Source organism: Drosophila arizonae, chromosome X (assembly GCF_054131065.1).
Source record: "Drosophila arizonae isolate 15081-1271.41 chromosome X, UAZ_ARI_1.0, whole genome shotgun sequence".
Lineage (NCBI taxonomy): Eukaryota > Metazoa > Arthropoda > Insecta > Diptera > Drosophilidae > Drosophila > Drosophila arizonae.
In genome coordinates this window covers 12389658-12407574 of record NC_142927.1, presented here as the reverse complement: position 1 = coordinate 12407574, position 17917 = coordinate 12389658, and the positions used below count along the sequence as shown (strand labels likewise).

The window sequence follows — 17917 nt, the reverse complement described above, 5'->3', positions numbered from 1 at the left end:
ATGGATAAAAAAAAAAAAAACAAAAAAAAAAAAAAACACAAAATAAAGTATTTTTATAATGCATGCATTATATTCTTACAGTAAATATACATATGTATGTGTATATGCATACATATATATGTGTGTGTATACTTACATACATACACACAACCATGCATATGTTTGTGCATGTATGTATGTACATATATATAGAAATAGTTATATATATACACAAACACAGAATAATATATAGATACACACACACGCGAAAACAAACACATACACAGTCATGTGTAAATGTATGCACCTCTCACACTACAAACATATGTGTGTGCGTAGAAGCAGCACAGCAACAGCAAACCCCAAAAAGCGAAATGCAAAAAGCAACAAAATTAACTTCAACCCCATATGAACACACACACGCACACAACAGTCACACAAGCTCACATATGCACACACACACATATAAACATAGACGTTTGCATACAGGGTGACTCATTGCTGACAAATTGCAGCGTGAGTCTCCAAAATTGTCTTCTAATTGCATTTTACACACCTACATACATTTTCAATAGGCATTTTGTTTTTCACTGACTGCAACAGGTGCGCCATCTGGCGATCATTTGTGCAAGCTGCCACGTTTCATATTTGCAATTAACAAGCCAACAGGAAAAAAATCATAGCTAAGCGAAAATTAAAACAAATTCCAAACATTCAATATAAGCAACCTCCTGTCAGTGTGTGTGTGTGTGTGTGTGTGTGTGTGTGCCGCCACATGTGCATAAATAATTCTTACAGGATTATGTATGATATTTACAAACACACACAAACATGCATGCATACATACACACACGCATACATTTTCACATATATTTATATACATATGTATATGGCATATTGTTATAGTAACATTGAACGCCTCCCCGCCCCCTTCCTAACCCGCCAGCTACAAGTAATAAATAACAAAACAAAATTAAAAGCAACAATATAAATTATAAATATATATATATATAATATAAGTTCTAGTCGAAATTTCAAATTGTTTTTTTTCTCTCTTTTTCTTTTGAATTACTCCCCCACTGTAACGGTGCCCCGAAAAAGAAAATTGTTTTGATGTAAAATTATGAAACAAACAATTTATGTAATTGTAATATTCTATGTACAACAACAACAACACTCAAAACCAACACAAGAAGCAAACGAAAAACAAAATGAATACTTGAATAAAGTTGCATTCACAATTTTTAAAAAGAAAAGCGCCTTTTTATTTCGATTCTCAAAATTGTAATCATAATAATTGTAGTTGGGATAATTACGAAACGATATTTTTTTTGAGTGTGCGCGCCCACTTACATAGCTACTTTTCCTTCGTGCCTATCGAAATTGCGCGCAATATTGTTCGATAGTTTTTTTTTGCTTGTGGGCTGTTCGGCAGCGGCGCGTTTATCGCCTGATGCTACATGTATACATACACACACCTACACATCCAGTTTCCAACATTCCAGTTGTATTTATTTTTTAATGTGTTGTTGTGTGCGTTGGTACAGAAAACGGCGGAGCATTTCACTTGCCGGATAATTTTAGCGCGTTTTTTTAAGCATTCGGGAAAACAAACTGAAAACAATTGAGGAAAAGTGAAACATAAGCAATTCGGGAAAATTGAACAATTGTTAAATGCAAAGCCGAAATATGGGAAACTAAATATATTTATATACACGCATATACATATACAAATATATATCTATATATAAATATACAAATATATTTATAGTGCACTCGTGTGCGTGTGTGTGCGTTTCACAAATGCCGACAAATTGGAGCGGCAAAGTGTTAAATATATGAAATGAATTGCAACTGATGCAACAATTGTGGAAAAAGGCATCAAAATATTTATAAAATACAATATACATATGTATGTATGTGCGGCATACGGACAGACACGACGTGTGTGTATGTATGAATAGAGACCGCCGTTTGCTGTAGCCGTAGCTCTGTGTGTGCGTGTGTGTGTGTGTGAGTACGAGTGTCTGTATGTGCGTGCCAGCCAACCAGCCAAGCAGCCAATGTGTGCATGTGGCTGTGTATGTGCGCGTATAATCATGTGAAAAATCGATTGGAAAGCACTGGAAGTCAGTCAGTCGTATGGTCATTGGAACGGCCCAGCGGCAACGGTGGCGGCGCCAATTGTCATTTACTATCAAGCAAGAAGAAGAAACGTGCGCACGCACCAAAAGTAGCCACCAAAAAAAGAAAAAAGATAGAAAAAGAAGACAAAAATACAGTCAACTAATCTAAAACGAAAATAAAGCGAATCGCAAACACGCAACGGCATTTTTGCACAATAACATTGAATACAAAAAATACAAATAAGACGAAAAAGAGAAAAAAACACGAATAGTTGCGTCTAGGCGAGAACCGCAGTGAAAGGTGCGCAATTTCGTTTAGCTGAGACACAAACCAAACCGTACGTTTTGAATGCCATTTGTTGTTGTTGCTATCTGTATGAATATTTTTGTTGTTTTCATTTCTTTTCTCCCCCACTCGCTCATCCGACATTTTTGCATGTGCAGAGGAAGAAGAGGAAGAGCTGGCAGCCAGGAAAAATAGCTGAGGCAGCGTCAACGGCAGCGGTCAACATTTAGAAGCATATTGCAAATTGATTGGCAGGCAAAAAAAAAAAAAAATATATATATATATATATATTAAATACATTAAAAAAAGAAGGAAAAGAAAAAGGTGATGCGCAAAACACAACCCGAAACAACAGTCACACCGATTGCGAGAGAGCGACGGTAAAGAAAACTGAGAGCACGACAGAGAGAGTGTGAGAGCGAATATCATCATCAGCAGCAGCCAAAAGTTGTTAAAACGAAAACGCACAAAATAATAATAATAATAATAATAAAAAAAAGAAGCAAAAGAAAAAGCAATATAGAGACACACACACACACACAGAGATCTGATACTGGCACACACATGTGTGCGTGCGTATAGAGCGATAGCGATTTACGATAACGATAATTCTGGTGCAATCTTTATATAACAAAAACCCCAACTGCGAAGCAGCAAACAAAACAAAAGCGAAAAACGAGAAACAAGCAAGGCAAACGCAAAAGCAAACGCAAACGCAAGCAAAACGAGAACGGCTGTTAAATGCGGCGATCAAAACGCCAGCGTTATTGTCGCCCGACCAACAACAACAAGAACAAGAACAACAGCAAGAATAGCAATAGCAATCGTAGCAACAGTTATCGATATCAGCAAAAGGACGGGGACTCGAGCATCATCGCTGTTTATTGACTGGAAAACAGACTGGAAAGGAGGCATTGCATTAATCGATCGTAGCACAAGTAACAGCAACAGCAGCAGTAGCGAAAATAATTTGACGACAATTTCGATTGTTGTTCAGGCTTTGCCAAATAATGGAACCAGATCCCAATGGGATAAAGATCGAACCAACACTTGACCATCACCAGCAGCAGCAGCAACAGCAGCAACAATACGCAACACTTTTGGCAATAAATGGCCCAAATGCGCGCCTTCTTATCGAGCATCAGTCAGCGCTGTTGGTACCCCTATCGACACATCAGCAACAACAATTGCAATTGCAGCAGCACCAGCAACAGCAGCAACAGCAACAGCAGCAGCAGCAACAGTTTCAGCAACAGCAGCAACAGCAACAGCATCATCTGCAGCAGCAACAATTTCATCAGCAACAATTGCAAATAACATTACCCGCTTACACACAGCCGCTCTCGCTCAAGCAACAGCCGCCACCTACACCCCTGGGACCCACCTCCTCGGTCAGCAACAGCAATACGCAACAACAGCAACAGCAGCCCCAACAGCCACAACAACAACAACAGCAACAACAACCACACCATCATCATCAACATCAGCAGCGCTGGAACGAGAGTCCAGAGGCGAGACAACGGCGGTTGGCCCGCAATGCTGAGAGGATGCGCGAGAGACGTCAGCGTGAAAGTGAAGACGAATATCGAAAACGTTTGATGCGTAACGCCGAAGCGAATCGCCAACGGCGACAGAATGAATCAGATTTGGAGCGGGCGATGCGGCTGGTGCGCAATGCGGCCCGGCAACGATTGCGACGGGCCATGGAATCGCCGGATCAGCGATCCAAACGTCTGGCCAAGCTGGCCGAAAGGATGCGCATGTATCGGGCCAGCGAGACGGCCGAACAACGCAAGGTACGGCTGGCAGAGATGGCCGCCCGGGCCAGACAGCGCATCGCCAGCGAGTCGGCGGAGGAGCGGAAGGAAAGACTGAGAAAGCTGAACGACTATGCGAAAAAGGTCAGAGAAAAGAAAAAGATATACAAACAGGTGCAGGTGCATGTTCAGAATTCGTCGTCGTCTTCATCGACCAATTCGACCAATTCCAATACACTGACCGTTCAGCAGCAGCAGCAGCAACAGCAGCAGCAGCAACATCAACAGCAGCAGCAGCAGCAGCAGCAGCAGGTGCTAGCAGTGGCAACAGCCGCTGCTGCCGCCGCCGCCGCCGCTGCAAACGTAGCTGGCCAATCAGCCAATTGTAATAATGAGCATAATATTAATTTAAATCAGGCAAACGTCTCATCAGCGCCTGCCAACAATGCCACCACTACAAGCAGCAGCAGCAGCAACACCACAACAGCGGCAGCAGCAACTGTTACCGCCGACGATCAGCATCTGGTGACAGCTGCACCGGCCTCGGCCTATCAGCAGCATCAGGCCATCGAGTATATGGGCCAGAATATGTTTATAGCGCGACCGACGATGCAGCTGAAACAGGAGCCGCAACAGCATCAGCAACAGCAACAGCAGCAGCAACAACAGCAGCAACAGCAACTGCAGCAGCAGCAGCAGCCGCGCTACTCCCTTGGTGCCCAGCAGCTGATCGATGGCGTTGCTGGTGGCAGCGGAGCCGCCGAGGCGGGCAGCATCTTTGTCCAACAGATCTATGGCGAGGAGCCGGGCAAAACCGGTAAATTGCTGCAGGCGCATGTCCCGCACTTTAGCATTGCCAATCAGCTCGAGTTCTATAAGCAGAAATACGCCAATATGGTGGAACTTCAGGTGCGTATGCAGCCGTAGGCAGTGCCAGGGCGGCGGGAATTAAACAACAAGAACAACAACAGCAAGAAAATGAATAAGAACAAAGAACAAGAAGAGCAAACAAACAACTACTGAAGCACAAGAACACAGAGGGAGAGGGAGGCGAAGGGGGAGAGAGGCTGAAGTTCAAGCCAAAGTTTCGAGTCTTTATTATGAATAGAACTTTAGAATTTTTTCATATTTTATATGTTACCTTTTAGTTTTATTTGCACTTAGTAAAACAACAGAGTTCAGAACAGCAAATGTAAAGACAATAGAACTAACTGCAGCTATGAGCTTTTCCAATGTTGTCGTACCTGTGTTTCATTTCATTTTGTTTCACCTAGTAAAACAAAAGAGTTTAGAACAGAGCTCTTTTGAGTTTCCTTAGTGATGTTGTACTAATTATTATCTTAGTATTCGTGTTCCATTGAATTTTGTTTCACTTAGTAAAACGAAAGAGAAGAGAAACAGTGAAACTGAAAAAAAATGGGGAGCTCTTTCACCCTTTAAATTCTTCCTTGTTTTTATTAAATATTTGATTTTTTGTTCTGTTTCGAATTCAATTGAAGATATTTAACTACGATCGGAATACACATTGAGCGTACAGGCGAAAAAGGGTTTAATAGTTTTAATTAATTGGAACAAAAAAAATATTTGCTGTATATATTTCTATTATGACATATTGAAACGGGGTGAATTACTTTTTGTATACGAAAAAGAATGGAAGAAGCAGAAGAAGCAAAACCTAACCTTGATACAATATTTAACTATAATGTATAAATATCAAATTCTTTTGTATATAAACAAAGAAACGAAAAAAAAAAAAAACCAAAAGTCGATTAAAGCTCAAAGTTGTGTATTGTCCACAGAATGTATGCCTCATGTGTCTTCAATTCATTCCGAAAAGGAAAAAAAAAAAAACAAAACTAACTAGAAATCATCGTCTTTGCCTCTGTCTGTCTGAATGTTTGTCTAGCAGTCTCCCTCACACTAATATGTTAAATGGATATGTATATATAGAGATAAAAAAACTATATATTTAGATATGGAATAGGTCCTTCTCATAGTCTTAAAAATACACCTTAGAGGTTATGTTTCACATAATCTTAAAAATGGATTCTTATTGTAACTGAGATAGATTAGTTTGGCAGGAGTAAGAAATTCATTTGAACTCATATGCATCTGTGATGATTGTGTGACTTTATACATCTATAATAATGAAAATATATAAAAAATTAAAAATAAGTCTGGCGCAGCCAACTTAACAAGATAGCTGAGAGAGAGGAAGATAGGATATGGAGAAGAAATAGAGAGTTTAACACAGAGAGAAATTGAGAGAGAGGAGAGATATATCACTTCTTCAACATAACCTCACTTGCCGCACAAAACCTGAAAAACCCATAAACATTTCTGTTTGCAGTCTGGCGAGACGAACGATAACAGCGGGTCTGTTACACTGGGTCAGAACGAGGCCAAGGTGATTGTGGCCGCCGCCGAGCAGCAGCAGCAGCAGAAGGTGCTTAAGCCTGGGTCAGCAGCGGCCGCTGCAGCCGCAGCCGCCGCAGCAGCAGCAGCAGCAACAACCTCAACCACAACCGGGACCCAGCTCTACAATCAGCTACCATACCTGGCCACATTTCCAGCGACGGCCAATAGCAGCGGAGCGAGCGGCACTGTGACGGTGGCTGGCGGAGGCGGCGGTGCGGCCGGTGCAGCCAATGGATCGGCGGCAGCCAGTGCCACTGCTTACTATCCTATGTATCCGAATGGCTTCCAGCTGGGCATCGGGCCGAATACGGTGCCGCCGCCGTTTACACCTGTGCATTTCGCCAATGCCAGCGGCGGTAGCAGTCCAACGGCGCCGGGTCAATACAATATACTGACGGCGCCGACCGGTGCGAATCCTACATTAACTGTCACCGGACTGGGCCAGCAGCAGCAGCAGCAGGATCCGCAGCAGCAACAGCAGCAGCAGCAACAACAGCAACAACAGCAGCAGCAACAACAGCAACAGCAGCAACAACAGCAGCAGCAGCAACAGCAACTGTTGCACGAATTCCCAAAAATGGGTCGAGGTCGTCCACGTAAGATCAGCCTGTTGACCAGCGAGGATCACCTGAAGGCGAACACACTGCTGGAGCAGGAGTTGAATCAAATGCTCTCCGCACCGCATTTGGGCTCGGGCATTGGAAGCGGACGACGCGGACGTCCGCCGTTGCATCAAAGCCATCATCATTTGCATCATGCACATTCCACGGCAGATGGCAATGGCGCTGCCACGCCGCGACGCAGCGGCGCCAACAAGTACGAGACGGAGGAGGAGAAGCGCATTCGGCTGGACAAAATGGCGGCGCATCAGCGTGCGGTGCGTGCGAATGAATCGCCCGAGCAGCGAGCGGTGCGCCTGCAGAAGCTGAGCGAACGGGCGCGTCTCAAGCGTGCCCAGATCCGTGCGACCGAGAACAATGAGGAGCGCAAGGAGCGGCTGTCCAAGCAGGCGGAATACGCCCGACTGCGTCGCATGCGCAGCCATACGCCGCGCACCAGCAGCAGCGCCAGCGCCGAGTTCCATGGCAAAACGGAGGATGATACGACGGAGCAGATGTACGACAACGATACGGATGGCGGGGATAGCTTTGTGCTGAAGTCGGACTCGCAGATGGACGATGGCGATGCTGATGACCAGGACAAGCAGCTTCAACAATTGCAGCAGCAGCAGCAGCAACAACAGCAGCAACAGCAGCAACAACAGCAGCAGCAGCAGCAACACGAACTACATCAGATGACGGGCAGCCTCCTGCAGCAGCCACATCACGAGGCGATCGTCATCAATCAGCAACAGCAACAGCAACAGCAGCAGCAGCAGCAGCGTCTGGTCAGCCTCAATCAGCATCAGCAGAGCTACAGCAAGCTGCAGGCGGCAACGGCGACCAGTGCGAGCAGCGCTGCCGGCGGAGCAGGAGGCAACGGAGCGGGCGCACCTGAGAATAATGATATGCTAAAGATACTCGAACCAATAATTGTTATGAAAACCAAATGAGTATCGCGAAAGCGCCAAAATGAGCTGACGAAGTGCTAGATATGTATATATATATATGTGGTGTATTTATCTATGTATGTATGTATGTCAGCTATATGTATTTATATATATAAATCTAGCTATAATTTCGGCTATTGTTGGCGCTGCAGCGTGCAGAAATTGTTGTTGACAACGAACACCCACACACACACACATACACAAATATGTCATCTGGTCAGCCATGCCCCCCTCTAACCAAACCCCTCCTCCACCCCTTACATACACAGCCCACATTTCTTGTAGCTATATATATATATATATATATATATATATACGTATATATAACAAATACTTCATATGTATTGAACGCGTTTGTACAAACTGAAACCGAACGAAAGAAACAGAGAGCGAACAAGAGAAACAAAGGATATCTTTAAGTCGCGCGTTCTATATTTAAAAGCTAAACTACACATATACACACACACACAAACATATATATATATATATATATATATATATATATATATATATACAACTAACTATATATATATACATATATATATGCATATATATACACATTTGTAACTTTTTTGGAATGAAATTTTAAATGTTTAAACTTACATACGTAGCTTAAGGATACGTTAGTGCAATAGCTTTTAGAGAGAAACTGAGAGAAAGAGAGTAGGATAATAAGAGAAAAGCGAGAGTGCAATAAGTGCATTGTACATACATCTTAATATGTATAAAGCAATTAGAGATGCCATCAGATATGTCCATGGCTAACCAAAAACACAAAGCATCAAAATCGTGTGTGAGAATAGAAAAGAGTAAATGGAGAATGTAACGAAACGCACCGACACACAAATAAAACAAACAAACAAAACAACAATCACACACATACGTGCACTCTAACTATATATATATATATATATATATATATATATATATATATATATATATATATATATATATATATATATATATATATATATATATATATATGCAGCTAAAAAGAAAAATTAAGAAAACTACAAAAACGAAAAAAAAAAAACTCATGAGAAATCCATGTATTTGCATATAAAATAGGTCTTAGAACTTGTAAACATTTTTGAAAGTGTAACGGTCTTTGTTACATGACCGCCTAATCCCATTTTTTTTTGTATGTAATGTAATAAGCAAAGAAAGTGAACAACTAAGCCTAAATAATTAATAATGATTTGTAGCCCATAACATGAAACGAGCACTAAGTAGAAAGTACGTATTAATTTTCTAAAGTAGCGAAAAACAAACAAAATAAATCTAATAAGAGCAATAAGAACGTGGCGCATATCGATAACAATTTGAGTCAATCGCTGTGCTGCAGTGTGACCAGAGTGCGCTTTTTCAGTTTGTTGTTATTTTGACAGCCATGCAGTTTACGACACTGCACAACGTGGACACCGAATATTCGGCAGATTCAGTGGAATGGTGCTCACAGGACGAAACACATCAGAAATACTTTGCTTGCGGCACCTATCAGCTAGTGGAGGCCGAGCAGAACAGCACAGCTGCAGTTGAAGCTGAGTGCCAACGGCCACGCAAGGGTCGTATCTATTTGTTTGCCTTTGACAGACAGAATGACGCACTGGAGCGGCTGCAGTGCCTCGAAACGGCGGCCATATTGGACATGAAGTGGCTGCCAGCTTGGAGCTGTGACACTGGTCCGCTGCTGGCCACAGTGAATGCCCTGGGTGAGGTGGAGATCTATGAGCTGTTGCACGCAGAGCAGCGAGTACAGCAGCGGGCCAAGCTGGTCCTCGAAGAAACGACGCTTAATACGCCAAAGGCACTGGCACTCTCCCTCGATTGGCAACGTGCTGATGCAGATGCTGATGGTGTTGGTGCCTTGCAGCTGCTAGTCTCTGACTCGCTGGGCAATGTCCATCAGCTGCAGTATACGGCAAAGGATGAATTGAGCAAGGTCTGCTCCTGGCAGGCACACGGCTTTGAAGCGTGGACATGCGCCTTTGACCGCTGGAATCCGCAGCGTGTTTACAGCGGCGGCGACGACTGCTTGCTGCATGCCTACGACTTGCGCAGCGGCACCGAGGCACAGCCGCAGCGCATCTGGACAAATAGAGCGCATGGCGCAGGCGTCACCTGTCTGCTCAGCCATCCACAAAATGCACATCAGCTGCTCACCGGCAGCTACGATGAGCTGTTGCGTGTTTTCGATACGCGGGCAATGAAATGCAGCCTAGCCGAACTGAATCTAAATGGTGGCATTTGGCGGCTCAAGCCTCATCCACAGCGGTCCGATCTAATACTGACTGCATGCATGTACACAAACTTTAGTGTCGTGCAGTTGAAGGAAGGGGCGCTAAGCCTCCTGGGCAGCTATGAGGAACATTCGAGCATTTGTTATGGTGCCGACTGGGCGCCAAATATCGATAAGTTTGAATTACCGGATGACTACACTCACAGCCTGCATATGGCCACCTGCTCCTTTTACGACCATAAACTGTGTGTAAGCAAAGTCGACATTAAATTTGCTACGTAATTATATTATTTATGAATGCATTTAAAAATAAAATACAAATCATTTATGTAAAATAGTTGTAAATAGTTGTAAAATAGTTTAAATATCAATGAAATGCAACTATGGTATGGTCAACAGTCAGCTTTCCAAGACTGCTGAAACTGAGCCTCCTGATACTAAATGGTATGTGAGATTATACATACGAACACTGACCAGAGAACACATTTTTCGGTGCTGAAAAACTTTGTACTACATGTCTAGTCTATGTGTTCTCTGGTCAGTGATACTAATGAGACCAATTTTATTTGTGATTGTGTTGGTATGTTAGTGGACCTTAGACATAAATCAATGTTTAGAAAGGCATAAATTATCCTTACAAAATACTATCGACGACTACTCGGCGACTTTCTTTGCAGAGAATTCGAGGATGATAAATATATGTTTATTTTTAATCATTGACTAAAGAACAGTGATTTCATTTAATTTTAATATAAATGTATAGGATTTTTTTTTTAAAAGATTCTTAGTTAAAAAAACTTTAAACGGCTTTATTAACTTACATGAATGGTGTTCTTCGAGTTTACTATTTTCTACGAGTTTAGTTAACTTTTTATAAGAACGGTTTAGTGAAGTGTCAAAGAGTAAGTAGTGACTAAGCAAGATTTTAATGATGACATTAAAGTTATTTGTCAAAAAGGATGTCAATAATCGCATATCCTACTTGTCATTATTACTATTACGTTATTTTACAATTTCCTTTGAATGAGTATTCAAAAAATACTGACTCGATAAATCAGTTTGACATTGGAAGCTATCGTTTTTCATTATTTCACTCAAAAGCAGCGCGTTCGCTTTACGTTTATATTTGTTCTCTTCAAAATGACTATTGAAAAATGTACTTTGGGAAAAGTTGAACAAGAACTTTATAAGTTGGACAAGGCGCTTACCGAAGTCACAAAAGCAATGAACGACATTGAAATGCAGATGAATTCTAACGAAGCAGATCCAGACAACACCGAGAACATAAATGAATTCGCAATTGTCTTGAAGAACGTCTCAATTGAAGAGAAGAAATCAGAAGCCGAAGCCGAAAATATTGGTGCGATATACAAATTTCTTTATTATATACATGTATGTATCTTAATGCAATTTATTTATTTTAGACGAGAAGTATTGGATCATCTACATGGATATACTACGTAAAAAACTTTGCCATCTCGGCTGCAACGTAGTCCAGATGCTCCATCCATTCAAGACACTGTTTTGCATTGACTTCAGCAGGGGCACCTATATCATAATCGAGATAAACAAATCAAAAATCTCGCTCGAGAAGATCTCTCCGGAACACAAGAACTTCGATAATATCAAAGAGCATATGGACAAATCACAGGATATCCTCGGATTGATCGTCTTTTTGGCCACACTGAATCTTAAGTAATGTTCCCCCAATTATAGATCTATGTAGCTTAACCCAGAGGATACGGAGTTACACTCTCCGTCATATATAACACCGTGTTTGTACCATATATGTATATATATGTCTAATAGTATTTACATCAATGTAAATTAAAAAATAAAAAACGTCCTCTCTTTTTATATGCGGCTAATTTTGTAATTTTTATAAAATATGTATGTATGTAAGCATATATATATATGTCTATATATATACATAACAATATATGCATATATATATATGTATATATATTAGGTATCACACGCTTTATCTATTTTTTTCATTTTTTCATTTGATTTTTCGTTCACCTCGCGGCGAATAACAAGATGTAAACAACGTTCCTTTTCAATAAATATGTCCATTCTACAAAATAAATCGAACGCCGACGATTTACGCAGCGACCACATTTTGTATCCAATTGAGAGCGCCACGAATGCGACGCAGTCGCGCACGCACCAGAAAGCTGCAGATAAGCAAATACTCTACATAGGCATGCCGACCGCTGGACGGGGCGCTGCGGCTGCTCCTTCTGTTGCCATGCTGTGGACGACCCTCGCACATAATCTTGGTGGTCAGGGAGAGAAGCCACTGAAGGATCTACAAATGGGAGAAATAAAATTGTGGAAATTGGGAATGAATTGCATGGTTATGGAATTGCTCACCTCAGGGCTGCTGGGCATGCCGCCCGCCTTGAGCCACTTGGATGGCGCCCAGAGGAACAGTTGCATCACGTTGGCCGCTATGTCGGGACTGACGCGTTTCGACGGATTTGGATTAAGTATATTGTAGACGAGCTGTTGCATCAGCGGCGGGCAGTCGTCGCATAGCGGCGGCAGCTGCTCATGTCGATAGTCGCTATTCCGTAGCGAATACGTGAGCTCACCTTTGGCGCGAGCCATGCCAGCGCTGGCCGAATAGAAGGGATTGGGTTGGCCAAAGATCTCGTAGGCTAGGGCGCCGCACGCCCACAAATCGGCCTTGCTGTAGTTGAGCACGGCGAACGGTCCCGGCTGTGTATTGAAGATTTCGGGCGCCATCAGGGCCGCATTGCCACCTTTGTCTATATCGTTGGCTGCATAGGGCAAACGCAGTCCATGCACCTTGTCTGCCAGGCAGCAGCCAAAATCGGATAGCACCAGAAGTGGCGCCGCTGATGATGCAGACTGATCATGGCGCGATGATGACTGCAGCTCGATTAGGACATTGTCGGATTTAAGATCACGATGGGCGACGCCATGGCGACTGAGATGTGTGACGGCCTCCAGCATTTGGGCCAACAGCAGGATTTTGGTGCGCGTGCTCAGCTCGGTGGTGTCCAGAAGGCCGCGCAGGCTATAATCGTAGCGCTTCATTAGCAAATAGAGCGACATATTCCGGCCATAACCCTGCGGATTGATGCGCTGCGGCTGCGCAATTGGATACAGTATGTGGCCGTCGGGGAAGTTGCGAACCTCATCACAAAAGAACCCGAACATACAGACGACATTCGGATGCGGTGGCAGCGTAACGGTCTGATGCTGCAATAGCCTCTCCCATTCCTCGGCGCTGGCGTTCATGCGACGCTGACGTGCTGGCACCGTTTCCTTGTACATGGCTCGCAGTATGGATAAGGCGTTGCTTTGTATGTCATAGTTGAACATCATCTTTAAGGCAAGGGGATATCGCTCAATGGATTCGTTTTCTGCATGAATTTGTTGTAGCTGTTGTGGTTGTTGTTGTTGTGGCTGACTGTAAGCAGCTGACAGCGGCTGCTGCTGCTGCGACTGTTGCTGTTGCTCCTCTTGTTGCTGCTTTGACATCTGAGTTTGACCATCTACAAAGACTGCAGCAGCAGTTGGCTGACTGTAGTTGTAAATGTTATCAACGGAGCCGCCGAAATTGTGAACGAAACGGGACATATTCTGTAGCGGTGACATCAATTCATGATTCCATGTCGAGCTGGAGCTCGGGGGGGTTGGCATTGCTTTGGTCACAGTGGGACGCGCTTTAGTATCACTGGACGTATTAGGGCTCTGCTGGGTAACGGGAGTCTCCTTGAAGTTGGCCGCATAGACAACAGCGGCACAGCCTTTGGCTATGGGCGGACCCACCTCCAGTTGATCGATATTGAAATTGCTGGTCAACGTCTCGGATATCTCATCACGATTCCAATCTGCCTGCAAGCGGCTAGCTGCCTCGCGTATCTCCCAGCAAACGCCCTCCAGTTCATCCTCTTTGCTCAGCACACCCGAACCGGTGGCCAAACTGACGCCAATTAGGGCAAAAAATGGTGCCGAATCGCCATAGAATAGTTTACGTGTCGCACGCTGACGCAGCTCTTCAGAGTAGTTGGTGGTCACTCGACTCAGTATATTATCAATGAACAGCTTGCGTGCATGCTGGCCAAAGCGAAAGAGTCCGCTGGTCGCTGGACTGGACGTCGCGCTGGACACCGGATTGCATCGTGGCACAACATTTGCCGTCGGCTGTGGTGCGGCTGAGTTCTAAACAGCAACAAAATGGAAGAAAAATACGATAAAGCGAATATTTGATAATAACGGTCAAATTATGCTAGGATGACATCTGCAAAGCAGTCAAAGCATTCAATGCAACAGAAACTTCGTTTACTTATTATCATCCAACCTCTCACTCATCTCTATTTCTGTCTCGCTCTTTGCAGTGTTGTTTGTTTACACTTAAGCTCAGTATGCTGTTCCACTAACGAACATATGCACCATCTGGCTTATTGCTTTGAATTGGTAAATGTCATCTCTAGCATAAATTAAACATGGATTTTTATCTATCTTGCTATCTCGCTCTTTGCAGTGCAGATATGCACATAAGGAGATGCATAGGGGCACAATATAAACATATGAACCACCATATTATCCCATACTTACCCGCAAAACATTGACGGATGATAGGGGAAAGCCTCGCTTGCTGCGTGTCTTTAACTGGCTTTGTTCCAAAATGTTGGAGTGTATTTCACGATTCCAATAGCTGCGCAAAACGTAGCGACCATGTTTAACAAGTCGCACGGTTAACAGTCTTACAGACATTTTACCAACAGCAGTTCGGTTTTATTGTGGCTGTTGTTGTTGTTATTCCGACTAAACAACAACACCGCACTGTGCGACAGTAACGGAGCGAAAAGACTGTAGAGTAAAAGAGATAAATAGTAATTGTATTGTTTTGAAAGTTCTCAATGAGCTCACCTTTTAATTATATTCGCGATGCGCTTTTGTTGCGTTTTTGTTGTCCTTGTCGCTGTTTACGACTGCGGCGCCACCTTTTGTCATGCGTTTCAGGTATGATCGCCAGCTATCGATATATCGATCGTTGGCTGCCTCTGCTGACGATTGTTTTCTTTTTTTGGTATTGCGTCGTAGAAATAGCTGCCGACACTGCTGTTTTTTTTATTTATATTAATTTTTTTTTAGAAATATATACGTATGCACATATCTACACAGTCAAATGGTTATGGTATCCAAATTAAAATGTTCTTAAGCCTGTTTTCAATATTTTTTTCTACAATGTGTATGGAAGTTTCGATTTTGTTCTATGGTCGGAAACGGATAATTTTTTAAATATAACTCGCCTTGTTGATTGCTTTTCCGGCTGTCACTAGACGATCGTAGTCGTGTCGGGCTGTTTGTATGTATTTGTTTTGTTTCTATTTATATACCTTTCCTTGTTAAAAGTTTGCTAAACATCGATATTATTAATTGTTGCTGCTTTGCGGTTGCAAATTAGATAATCACATATACCATCGAATGATTTGACCTACAGCCCATATATATAGAGCTGCGAAACGTTAAACTACACGAATAAAAAATAAAATAGCCAAAAATATAATTTGTTTTTGCACTAGTGTTCGAGTTTTGGTTAATTTTTATAATAATAACAAGACAAAGTTCACAAACACAAACAGCTGTCGGTTTGTTGCACAGAGCTGTACTGAAATATCATCGATAAAAAATATTGTATATTCCTTTATCGATAGTTACATACGCGAAAAGATACGCGATAGAATCGATGTGTTCAGTCAGATATTTTATTCAAATCTCGCATTTAAAAAAGTACTCGATACAAAAGATGATACAGTTATTTGGGACCCAGCATCTTCTTAGGGTCTACCCATTCCTTAAATTGTTCCTCGGTGATGCCAGCCTTGATAGCCTCCTGTTTAAGTGTGGTTCCATTCTTATGCGCCGTCTTGGCAATTGAGGCGGCCTTGTCATATCCGATATGGGGATTAAGAGCCGTTACCAGCATAAGAGATTCATTCATGATCTTGGCAATGCGCTCGTGATTCGGCTCAATACCCTCCACACAGTTCTTGCTAAAATTGACGCCGCCATCCGCTGCAAAAAGCAATTATTATATGTGATTGTCGATGATTACCTTCACATGGGCTACTCACCGAGCAAGCGTATGGAGCGTAGCACATTAGACACAATTAAAGGCTTAAATACGTTCAATTCAAAGTGTCCAAAGGCTCCGCCTACTGTTACCGCAACCTGGTTACCCATCACCTGTGCACAAATCATAGTCAAGGACTCGCACTGTGTGGGGTTCACCTTGCCCGGCATTATAGAGCTGCCTGGCTCGTTCTCTGGCAGAGAGAGCTCACCCAAGCCGCAACGCGGTCCCGAACCTAAGAATCTTATATCGTTGGCAATCTTCATGAGGCTGACGGCAATGGTGTTCAGTGCGCCGTGTACTTCGACCATGGCATCGCGTGCTGCGAGAGCTTCAAAGAAATTGGGCGCTGTGACAAAGGGCAGTTTTGTCAGCTCGGCGATACGCGCCGATACCTTCTCTGCAAAGCCCTTGGGGGTGTTCAGTCCGGTGCCCACGGCCGTGCCGCCCAGGGCTAGCTCATAGACTCGCGGCAGGCACGCATCGATGCGTGCCAGCCCATTCGTCAGCTGCTGGGCATAGCCGCTAAACTCCTGGCCTAGAGTCATGGGTACGGCGTCCATCAGATGGGTGCGACCGATCTTAATGATATCCTTGTACTCCACTGCCTTGCAATGCAGTGCATCCCGTAGATATGAAATGGCTGGTATAAGACGCCTATTGAGCTCCAAAGCGACCGAGATGTGCGAAGCAGCCGGAAAGGTATCGTTGGAGCTCTGCGACTTGTTCACATGATCGTTGGGATGCACGGGTTTCTTGGAGCCCAATTCGCCGCCCATTGCCTTGATGGCTGCATTGCTAATCACCTCGTTGGTGTTCATGTTCGTCTGTGTGCCGGAGCCCGTCTGCCAGATGACCAACGGGAAATGGCCCTTGGTGTAGTATTCCCCAGAGATGACCTCATCGCAGGCACACGACACAGCATCCGCTATATTGGCATCCATGCCGAACTCTTTATTGACATTGGCGCAGGCCTTCTTCAAAATGCCCATGGCCTGAACGACGGGTTTCTGTTGGACATATCACGGACAATTGATTGTAATATTGTAAGAGGGGCAGGAGGAGAGGGAGAGGGCAAGATACGGGCATAATTACCGGCATACGTTCACCAATGCTGCCTATCGGAAAATTGAGCACCGAGCGCATGGTCTGGGCGCCATAGAGTCGATCAGCTGGCACTTTCAGCTCGCCAAAGGTGTCCTTCTCCACGCGAAACTTTTCATCCTGCAAAAGGCTGGTGAGGTTATGCCTGGCAATGGAAACTGCACAGCACAGCAGCGGCTACAACTTACGCCCTTCGATTTCTTTTGATTTTGCAGCGAGAGCGTTGTGGCCAAATTGTGATGCCAGCTCTTCAGGACCAAGTGCGGCGGGCACAAGAGTTTACGCTTTTTGCACAACATTTTGACCAAGTCTTTCGATTGATAATTTTGATAGGAATTCAAATG

The 17917-nt window shown here is 43.5% G+C and overlaps 6 protein-coding genes across 12 annotated transcripts in view; 3 read left to right on the top strand and 3 right to left on the bottom strand.

Moving 5' to 3' along the window:
- LOC108619677 (uncharacterized) overlaps positions 1 to 11303 on the bottom strand; it is a 38478-nt gene extending 27175 nt beyond the window's left edge. Inside the window, exon 1 of one of the 2 annotated variants that reach the window (XM_089473252.1) lies at positions 11176 to 11303. The gene's annotated coding sequence lies outside the window, so the exon portion shown is untranslated. The remainder of the gene's footprint in view (positions 1 to 11175) is intronic. The other variant, XM_089473254.1, reaches the window with a different exon arrangement.
- On the top strand, positions 1426 to 8995 carry LOC108619676 (uncharacterized). Of its 2 annotated transcripts, XM_018016397.2 has the most exons (4): positions 1426 to 2443; positions 2550 to 4292; positions 4566 to 5057; positions 6499 to 8995. In XM_018016397.2, exons 2-4 carry the CDS (start codon positions 3402 to 3404, stop codon positions 8116 to 8118), a joined length of 3003 nt encoding a protein of 1000 aa, XP_017871886.1. In that variant the 5' UTR covers positions 1426 to 2443; positions 2550 to 3401; the 3' UTR covers positions 8119 to 8995. The 2 variants fall into 2 exon arrangements, with proteins under 2 accessions (XP_017871886.1, XP_017871885.1); XM_018016396.2 differs by having other exon boundaries at positions 2550 to 5057.
- Positions 9239 to 10691, top strand: LOC108619713 (diphthine methyltransferase). Its single transcript, XM_018016452.2, has one exon. The coding sequence runs from the start codon at positions 9506 to 9508 to the stop codon at positions 10634 to 10636; it is 1131 nt and encodes a 376-aa protein (XP_017871941.1). The 5' UTR covers positions 9239 to 9505; the 3' UTR covers positions 10637 to 10691.
- Positions 11304 to 11357: 54 nt separating the features above from the next.
- On the top strand, positions 11358 to 12211 carry LOC108619733 (uncharacterized). The gene is made up of 2 exons (XM_018016478.2): positions 11358 to 11714; positions 11779 to 12211. Exons 1-2 carry the CDS (start codon positions 11495 to 11497, stop codon positions 12051 to 12053), a joined length of 495 nt encoding a protein of 164 aa, XP_017871967.1. The 5' UTR covers positions 11358 to 11494; the 3' UTR covers positions 12054 to 12211.
- Pink1 (PTEN-induced putative kinase 1) lies at positions 12204 to 16020 on the bottom strand. Of its 5 annotated transcripts, none has more exons than XM_089473263.1 (5): positions 15646 to 16020; positions 15263 to 15575; positions 14948 to 15202; positions 12731 to 14551; positions 12204 to 12665 (listed from the first exon to the last, which is right to left on the bottom strand). In XM_089473263.1, exons 3-5 carry the CDS (start codon positions 15104 to 15106, stop codon positions 12459 to 12461), a joined length of 2187 nt encoding a protein of 728 aa, XP_089329389.1. In that variant the 5' UTR covers positions 15107 to 15202; positions 15263 to 15575; positions 15646 to 16020; the 3' UTR covers positions 12204 to 12458. The 5 variants fall into 5 exon arrangements, with proteins under 5 accessions (XP_089329389.1, XP_089329391.1, XP_089329390.1 ...); XM_089473265.1 differs by having other exon boundaries at positions 15263 to 15454; XM_089473264.1 differs by having other exon boundaries at positions 15263 to 15451.
- A 59-nt stretch (positions 16021 to 16079) lies between these two features.
- LOC108619696 (putative fumarate hydratase, mitochondrial) lies at positions 16080 to 17895 on the bottom strand. Its single transcript, XM_018016424.2, has 4 exons — positions 17762 to 17895; positions 17565 to 17693; positions 16471 to 17479; positions 16080 to 16411 (listed from the first exon to the last, which is right to left on the bottom strand). The coding sequence occupies exons 1-4, from the start codon at positions 17870 to 17872 to the stop codon at positions 16152 to 16154; spliced, it is 1509 nt and encodes a 502-aa protein (XP_017871913.1). The 5' UTR covers positions 17873 to 17895; the 3' UTR covers positions 16080 to 16151.
- Positions 17896 to 17917: the final 22 nt, after the last annotated feature.